This window comes from Penaeus chinensis, chromosome 39 (genome assembly GCF_019202785.1).
Source record: "Penaeus chinensis breed Huanghai No. 1 chromosome 39, ASM1920278v2, whole genome shotgun sequence".
NCBI classification, from domain to species: Eukaryota; Metazoa; Arthropoda; class Malacostraca; order Decapoda; family Penaeidae; genus Penaeus; species Penaeus chinensis.
Genome location: NC_061857.1, coordinates 6,108,850 through 6,118,849, shown reverse-complemented (window position 1 = coordinate 6,118,849; position 10,000 = coordinate 6,108,850). Strand labels below are relative to the sequence as shown.

The 10,000-nt window shown below is 31.4% G+C and overlaps 1 protein-coding gene across 1 annotated transcript in view; it reads right to left on the bottom strand.

Annotated features, from left to right (window-relative positions):
• LOC125046430 (small G protein signaling modulator 1-like) overlaps nucleotides 1-10,000 on the bottom strand; it is a 61,409-nt gene that overhangs the window by 9,669 nt on the left and 41,740 nt on the right. The window contains exons 9-19 of the mRNA XM_047644206.1: nucleotides 6,487-6,554; nucleotides 5,883-6,047; nucleotides 5,309-5,440; nucleotides 4,660-4,897; nucleotides 4,300-4,454; nucleotides 3,991-4,115; nucleotides 3,640-3,711; nucleotides 3,305-3,469; nucleotides 2,868-3,131; nucleotides 1,799-1,907; nucleotides 983-1,090 (exon numbers count right to left, since the gene is read on the bottom strand). Of these exons, the coding sequence (XP_047500162.1) occupies nucleotides 983-1,090; nucleotides 1,799-1,907; nucleotides 2,868-3,131; nucleotides 3,305-3,469; nucleotides 3,640-3,711; nucleotides 3,991-4,115; nucleotides 4,300-4,454; nucleotides 4,660-4,897; nucleotides 5,309-5,440; nucleotides 5,883-6,047; nucleotides 6,487-6,554 (1,601 nt within the window). The remainder of the gene's footprint in view (nucleotides 1-982; nucleotides 1,091-1,798; nucleotides 1,908-2,867; nucleotides 3,132-3,304; nucleotides 3,470-3,639; nucleotides 3,712-3,990; nucleotides 4,116-4,299; nucleotides 4,455-4,659; nucleotides 4,898-5,308; nucleotides 5,441-5,882; nucleotides 6,048-6,486; nucleotides 6,555-10,000) is intronic.

The window sequence follows — 10,000 nt, the reverse complement described above, 5'->3', positions numbered from 1 at the left end:
AAAGAAAAAGAGAAGAGAAAAAAAATACAATATAAAGAAATTAGACATATACTAACAAGTAAAGCAATAACTATACACAGACAAATGGAACTTTAAAAGAAATATACTATCAGTTAGAATTAAGCCATAACTTGCTTACATATACAAGATAATCTAGCAAGGCTCTTTTAAAAGAATTTTCAAAAAGAAGTAATAAAATCAACATGTTAAAAAAGTCAATATGGAAAGAGTTAAATGCCATGCTATTTTATATCAGCGATTGATGTGGCATTCAGTACTTTCAAACTTTAAAAAATCCTTCTTTAACCAATTAATTCATTGATGATTGTTTACAATAAATATAATAACAAAGCATATTATAATTGGTGAAAATTACATCTTACAAAACTGTCACAAACCCTTTTATAATACTTACTTCACTGACCTCCCTGTGACACATACAGTATATGCATGAAGAAACCTATACCAGCTATACACTGTACCATTGCCCAAAACAAAGTTAAAAAGAACATACCACTATGCTATTTTGTATAATATCAGTTACGTATTATTGCAGTTTTAATATCATCATTTCTTTGCAGTCTTAATACAATTGTTTCTCTATTATATTTCCTATATTTAGGGATGCTAAAAGATATTTGCTTTATCAAAGGGAATAAGCATGATACAATCTATCTCCCCGTATCTTATGAACAGAAGAATACATCTGCATTAGGATTAAGTTTTCATATTGCACTTTTTAGCATACATTTTTAGTACATGTAGAAAAGTTCTATACAAAAACAATTTAGCAAATGGCAAGAAATACAAAATATCTACACCAGTTTGGCAAAGCAGAAGTATAAAGGATATAAAAAATAAGAGTTCCAACCCCTTTTTTCTTCTTTATTCTCCTCACAGACCGGATACACAATGTGTACACAAGAGCAATGATATAAATAAGAAAAAGCAAGCAGTCATAAGAAACACATTGACTACACACCTACGTCAGAGTGGCTGCCACTGTCAAGGGAGGCTTTGCTAACTATAACTGGGGTGGTTGTGGGAGGAATACATGTCTCCTCGGTGAAGGAGGCTCTAGCACAGGCTGCTGTAAGAACGGAAACACAAAAAGATACACACAAAAACACCGAGACTACTTCAGTAAGAAAACAAATTGAAAACAAATGTAAGGTTGGTGTTTATACAGTGCCTTCTGGGATGAACGATTCTCTATATGGGTCAGCACGACCTAAAATTTCTTCTAGTCCAAACTATAAGACTGAAAATGATATCAGATGAACTACAGAAAAGAAGGAGATAATGGACTGGGCTCAACAACAAACTGGCAGGAAACTTGGCAAGGTAAGTGAGAGTTATTTCTGTTATGTGTCTGGTGCCTTTTGCAACAGGAATGCTGATTAAACGGTCTGAGATGACTATCCATGTGTCATATCTTTATTATCTGACACTGATGAAACTTCAGCAATTTTGGTATGATGCTGAATATGACTGTACACAAGTTTGATGCTCAATTTATGTATATAAATATAATGAATCAAAAGTGAGCTCTGTGCTTCCAGTATTGGAAACAATAACATTTCAATCATAAGCTTCAACTCCTCACTTACTTTGCTCTTAGTTCATCTCTGCCTTTAACATAGAGATATGAACAGCTATTGTGTGTGTTGGAGAAAAAATCAACCTAGATCTAAATAATCATAATAGTGATTCTCTACTGCAGTAAATAAATATCAGTACCCAAAGCTTTGTATCTTCATTCACTGAAGATGAAGTCCATAATGGCATGTCAACTTACGAGTTCCATTTGTGGAATCATTTGCCGCAGGAAAGTCCCCCAAGCTGTCCATTTCCACACCATCATCAGTGCCCTCTACAACACCCTCGTCTGGAGTCACCACACATGTCTAAGGAGCAACAAAGGTCATAAGAAATACTTATTTGTAGTCCCGTTCACTATCACAAAAAGGCAGGTCAGCAAAAAATCTTTTTAAGATCAAGTCTTTTTTAATATTTGTAATCTTCTTCTCAAAATTCTTCAAGTACAAAATGTATATGATTACAGCATCCAACTATGCAGCATCAGAGGTCTTAACCCCTATGACGTGGCCATCACACCATGAAAAAATTTGGTTTGAGGGATGGGTGACGTGAACATGGCGTCAAGGGAAAATTTGGCTGTAGGTCGGGGTGACATGAACTTCTTGTTGTGACCATTTTGGCTGAAGGCCAAGGTAACAGGAATGACTTGCCATGAGTACACAAAACATTTAGGAAAGGGCTTTTGCCTTATTTCCACTGAATGTAGAAGGAATGATCCATAAGCCACGACTGGAAGAGAACTGGCTTCAGGGATCCTACTCCTGGCTGCTGTGACTGATGGTGCAGACTGTATAACAGAAAACTGAATATTATGAAAAAAAAATCATAATGACACAAGTAACAAAATGTTACTTATTGTTATTATTACTGCACTGAATTATAGACTACCTAGAGAGATGATATGGAGTCTGTGCAAGGATAACAGTCTATTACCATCTGGATAAAGAAAGCAAAGGACAAATATAGACATGGGAAAATGGCAAAAAAGCTAAAAAAGATTATGCAGAAAAAGAGAAAATAACATTGCAAAGGGGAGGCATGGAGTCTTGTCACCACACATGAATGTTTGCTTGCGCCTGGCCTACAAGCCTCACACCTGTCAGAATGGCCACTTAAGCAATCTAATGCCGGTATTTTGAGCCACGTGATGGCAGTGAATCATCCAGATCCAATGGGTTAACTCTGTTTTAATATGAAACATGAATGTAGTTAGGGTCCATATCAAAATATCTTAAAAAGAAAAGAAAAAAAAAGAAAATTCTTACTGGGCTGGTTACTTCTGCTGTGTCATCCTCTTTACTTTCTTGTCGCGTCTTCTCTTTGCTGCTTCCACTTTCTTCATCATTTTGCTCGTTATTAATCATATTATTGTGATTAGTCTGGCTGGTTTCTGGATCAATGTCAATGCTTTCCTTGTCAGCATCTCGGTTGTTCTCTATATGACTGAAGTCATCAAGATCTTCATCTTCCTCTTGCACGATACCAGGATTGTCTACTGACCCAATACTGAGAGTGTCAGGTTCAAATACCTGGGAGAGGGGTGGGGGGGGGTCACATTCAGTTAACATATTCTCAAAATTGATAAAAAAAACTTAGTCTTCAAATAAATCCTGGGTAGCCATATTCCAACTAATACTAGTACACCTTTGCTTTGATAAGCACCATGTCTTAGGCCTACACCTATGAAGTCATTAACCCTCACCTCATTACTGAGGGATCTGTCTCTTCCTACAAGAGGTATTTCTCCATTTTGTGACTCAGAAGACAATTTGGCCATGTTCATTGCCATGATCTCCTTGTCCCTCTGCCTCACAATAGCTTCAACAGCCAGCCACTCAGACATTGTTGTTTCATAAGTCTGCCGGATCTGGGTGGAACAGAGGAGTGTTATAAGCAAGAGAGAACTGCACAGTTTAAAGATCTGTCCATTGTTGTGCTGTACTTACATTCACTTAAAAAAAGAAATAATAATATATTCCAGATTTTTTTTTTTTCTTTTTTGCATAAGATATGCATGCACAGGAATACAAAACTCACCCGTCGGTCCTGTTCTTCCCTTTCCTCAACAGAACTTCCGAAGTCATAATGATTAAGAAGATAAGGCCAAACCTGATAACAAAAATTGCAAAAGTAAACAGAAAATCATCACATTCAAAGGTTCTTGAAAGAGTTAACGGATAAAATAATTTAATGGTGTAAGTGCTGACAAATTAACTGTGAAAGGTCCATGGATTTCAATGGAGAGGCACATCAAGAGGTACTAATAGAAATAATAAGCACAAGGAGGATTATTAACAGAAGGGTAATCTCTGTTACTAATCATATAATCTTATACTACATAATCTCTTCTAAACTAATAATCTCTCTTCCCTGTCCATTGTTCCTCACCTCCTTTCTGATCTGAGAAGAAACGCCCCCAAGGTACACCCGGGCAAGCAGTTCCTCCTGCTTGGTCAATCTACCATCGATGTGCAATGCCTTCCACACATCCTCCGTCACTCCTTCCTCCCACTCTTAAACAAGAAAAGATCATGATAAAATGCATGGTGCAACAAAGGAAGTTGATCTCTAATTTAGTCAGTCACATTTCTTTCTGCCATCTTTAAAGATGACACTAAACTGACATTCTATATCAAAAATCATCTTTCAATAGAATGACTTCTAATTGGAAATAATGATAAATAATAAATAACTCACCAGGATTGTGTGGTGGTGTCGAGGCTGATGGCAACACCAAGCCAGCCAAATGAGTACGAACTGTTCTGAGATGTCGGCAATGGGCTAACCACCCATAAAATGCCCGTGAAATTATTTGATGCTTCATTGTGGCACACAGAAGCTCCAGTGAATCACTAGAAAACAGAAATTTATCAGTTATAAGGTACACTATATCAGAATCTCAAAGTATTAAATGGGGTGAAATAAATAGGATTCAGAAATGACCCCAAAGTCTTATTCCAGTATTGTCATAAATATTAATGAAAGATCTAAGGAAGAATCTTCTGGTATGCTAACAACAGACCAACAAGTATTTAAACATTCCTGCAAGCCAATTACCTGTTCTTTTCAGTTGCAGTATTACTTGTTCCCTTGACACTGACTTGCTCTGGTGGGGGTGCAGGCACATCCACACTGGGGTTAGGTGTAGGAGGAGGGGGTAGGACTTCACTCATAGAGTCCCCAAGACTTAGTGATTTGGAGGAGGAGGTAGATGAGGAGTGAGACGAGAGCTTGGGAACACGTGGTAGCCAGCCTGAGCCTCCACGAAGAAGTGGAGACATCAGTTCCAGGTGTGCTGTTGGGTTACAAATTCATTGTTAAACAACACCTAGTGCACCAGCAAATGAGATTGAAGGTATACCTTGAGTCATATTAAGCAGATGAAGGTTCTTATAGTACAGTAATGATAAAAAGAACCTATAAAACCTGCTTTCTGCATTGTGCTTTTTACAATTCTTAAGTGGTAATCAAATTACAAAAAATATGGAAGCAATGGGATTATAGAACTGAACTGTCAAATGAGAGAGTAAAGTATAATGATAAACAAAACAGATTTTCATACTTGAAATAAAATACAAGGTTACATTACTACATATAGTAAAACTATTGAAAAAGAAAGCTTAAATACATACAATCAGTTATTTGGGACTCAATAAAAAAGTTTTCCAAGATCATAACAACAGATTAGATTAACTCCTTAACTTACAAATGCGATCAGGTTTCAGAGCTGTGATGATCCTGAAGACATAATCAGTAGCTTCCTCATCTTCACTGTCTGTTCCACTCTGTTTGCTGGTGAGTGCACGAGCCTTTCGGCGGAGTTTTGGGAACACTTTGCCTGTAAGGTTGAAGTAATATCAAGTTGCAAGTAATCTATGTTGCAAGGAGATGGAAGGCTCTTATTACTCTACCTTAATTAGAGCGATTTAGGAAGAAAGATGAAGTCAGAATAATAGTAACTGACCCAAGCTCACAATTTTGAAAAAAAAAAAAAAAAAAAAAAAAAAAAAAAATATGTATCAGACAAAAACTACCACAAACAAACAAATACCTGAAAATAAAGTCATGAAATACAATGTCAAGGCTATTAATCCCCCTAGCACCTGCTCATGAAGGAGAAGGAAACATTTAATGAAAAGAAAAGAAAAGAAAAAATATCAAATCATATTTATCTATATAATCTTTAAAAACATTAAACAAAATGAAGAATCACACAACGATAAAACCAAAAAATACTACACACAAAAAAAGAAAAAAAAGAAAAATCGCAGATGGCTGACCTTTGCCCCTCTGCGACCACAACGGCGGGTCGAGTCTCCCGTGCGGCAGGAGGCCATTCTCCAAGCAGGACAAGAAGGCTAGGAGGTGGCCGCCCTTCGGAAAGTGGATCGGGGGATGCTGCGTCCCGTCCTGCCCCACGAGGACGATGGTGCCTCCGGAGTCTCCTAGGTGGGAAGGACACGGCACGGGAGATTTTGTTACTATTGTTCTTTTCTTTCATTTTTTAAGTTTTGTTTTTTATGTGTCGAGGGTTATACAGTTTCTTGTATCGTGATGTGTTATCACTTAATTTTTATTGTGCTAGATTTCGATATCATATCGTGACCCGAACTCCCTCGCAAGGGCTAGGACGGTACCTTCTTTGGTTTTGGCGGCCAATCAACTTTAAACAGTAATGACTATTAATCATTATCATCATCATTTATATATTACAAAAATGGGTTATTTCTTTATCCTGTTTACGTCCATCTTATCACTGAATTGTAGGCATAAAAATCTAATTCAGAGAGGATTAAGAATTACCTTCTCATCTTATCCTGATTCCTAAAAAATATCTAAGGAGAACATGATAAAACTGGGGCATACGAAGCGTGTGTTCCTTACCTTGTTGATGACAGTGAACGTAGACTATCTCATCTACACGCACATTGAGAGCGTATTCCCAGTAAATGCTGTATTTTATGCAGACGCCAAGAAAAGGAAAGGTGAGAGAGAGAAAAGAAATAACAATTAGTAAACCCGTATATGTAAATCCGTTTTGAATTGACACTATTTGACTGCTCATTAAAAAAAAAAAAAAATTCAACATCTAAATTTTCGAAAAAGATACTAACGATCACTTTTTGGCAGAAAGTGTCTGGGAAAAATAGGGAGGGTCAAAGCAACATCTACTATGAAAAGTCGTTTCCTAATAATTCTAGTAGACCCTTGCAATAGGTAGCAATGGTAGTAGCCAAGATGCAGTGGCAAGGTTAGTTCAGGAGGCGTGTATACAAAGACCAGAGCTGTGTGTGAGAGACTGTAAAGAAAATCGAAGGGCGGGAAGAAAAGACACTATACACGGAAGTTGGTCTCATCATTCAATAGTCCTTTGTATATAGTGTTTTTTCTTTTGCCGTTTCATTGTCACGGTATGGTGTTTTGTCATTCCTGAAGACCAATCACTTCAAACACACAATAAGCAAAGTCTTCCCCCACACAAAGCCTTTGAAGTAGTGCTGTGTTATACCAGTGTGTAGGAAACCATATTTGATTCAAGTAAGAGAAACAAAGGGAAAGGAAGGCGAAGATCACACACTACAAATAGGCTTCTAAGTCTTTCAAGATGATAATAATGATGATAATAATGATGATAATAATGATGATAATAATGATGATAATAATGATGATAATAATGATGATAATAATGATGATAATAATGATGATAATAATGATGATAATAATGATGATAATAATGATGATAATAATGATGATAATAATGATGATAATAATGATGATAATAATGATGATAATAATGATGATAATAATGATGATAATAATGATGATAATAATGATGATAATAATGATGATAATAATGATGATAATAATGATGATAATAATGATGATAATAATGATGATAATAATGATGATAATAATGATGATAATAATGATGATAATAATGATGATAATAATGATGATAATAATGATGATAATAATGATGATAATAATGATGATAATAATGATGATAATAATGATGATAATAATGATGATAATAATGATGATAATAATGATGATAATAATGATGATAATAATGATGATAATAATGATGATAATAATGATGATAATAATGATGATAATAATGATGATAATAATGATGATAATAATGATGATAATAATGATGATAATAATGATGATAATAATGATGATAATAATGATGATAATAATGATGATAATAATGATGATAATAATGATGATAATAATGATGATAATAATGATGATAATAATGATGATAATAATGATGATAATAATGATGATAATAATGATGATAATAATGATGATAATAATGATGATAATAATGATGATAATAATGATGATAATAATGATGATAATAATGATGATAATAATGATGATAATAATGATGATAATAATGATGATAATAATGATGATAATAATGATGATAATAATGATGATAATAATGATGATAATAATGATGATAATAATGATGATAATAATGATGATAATAATGATGATAATAATGATGATAATAATGATGATAATAATGATGATAATAATGATGATAATAATGATGATAATAATGATGATAATAATGATGATAATAATGATGATAATAATGATGATAATAATGATGATAATAATGATGATAATAATGATGATAATAATGATGATAATAATGATGATAATAATGATGATAATAATGATGATAATAATGATGATAATAATGATGATAATAATGATGATAATAATGATGATAATAATGATGATAATAATGATGATAATAATGATGATAATAATGATGATAATAATGATGATAATAATGATGATAATAATGATGATAATAATGATGATAATAATGATGATAATAATGATGATAATAATGATGATAATAATGATGATAATAATGATGATAATAATGATGATAATAATGATGATAATAATGATGATAATAATGATGATAATAATGATGATAATAATGATGATAATAATGATGATAATAATGATGATAATAATGATGATAATAATGATGATAATAATGATGATAATAATGATGATAATAATGATGATAATAATGATGATAATAATGATGATAATAATGATGATAATAATGATGATAATAATGATGATAATAATGATGATAATAATGATGATAATAATGATGATAATAATGATGATAATAATGATGATAATAATGATGATAATAATGATGATAATAATGATGATAATAATGATGATAATAATGATGATAATAATGATGATAATAATGATGATAATAATGATGATAATAATGATGATAATAATGATGATAATAATGATGATAATAATGATGATAATAATGATGATAATAATGATGATAATAATGATGATAATAATGATGATAATAATGATGATAATAATGATGATAATAATGATGATAATAATGATGATAATAATGATGATAATAATGATGATAATAATGATGATAATAATGATGATAATAATGATGATAATAATGATGATAATAATGATGATAATAATGATGATAATAATGATGATAATAATGATGATAATAATGATGATAATAATGATGATAATAATGATGATAATAATGATGATAATAATGATGATAATAATGATGATAATAATGATGATAATAATGATGATAATAATGATGATAATAATGATGATAATAATGATGATAATAATGATGATAATAATGATGATAATAATGATGATAATAATGATGATAATAATGATGATAATAATGATGATAATAATGATGATAATAATGATGATAATAATGATGATAATAATGATGATAATAATGATGATAATAATGATGATAATAATGATGATAATAATGATGATAATAATGATGATAATAATGATGATAATAATGATGATAATAATGATGATAATAATGATGATAATAATGATGATAATAATGATGATAATAATGATGATAATAATGATGATAATAATGATGATAATAATGATGATAATAATGATGATAATAATGATGATAATAATGATGATAATAATGATGATAATAATGATGATAATAATGATGATAATAATGATGATAATAATGATGATAATAATGATGATAATAATGATGATAATAATGATGATAATAATGATGATAATAATGATGATAATAATGATGATAATAATGATGATAATAATGATGATAATAATGATGATAATAATGATGATAATAATGATGATAATAATGATGATAATAATGATGATAATAATGATGATAATAATGATGATAATAATGATGATAATAATGATGATAATAATGATGATAATAATGATGATAATAATGATGATAATAATGATGATAATAATGATGATAATAATGATGATAATAATGATGATAATAATGATGATAATAATGATGATAATAATGATGATAATA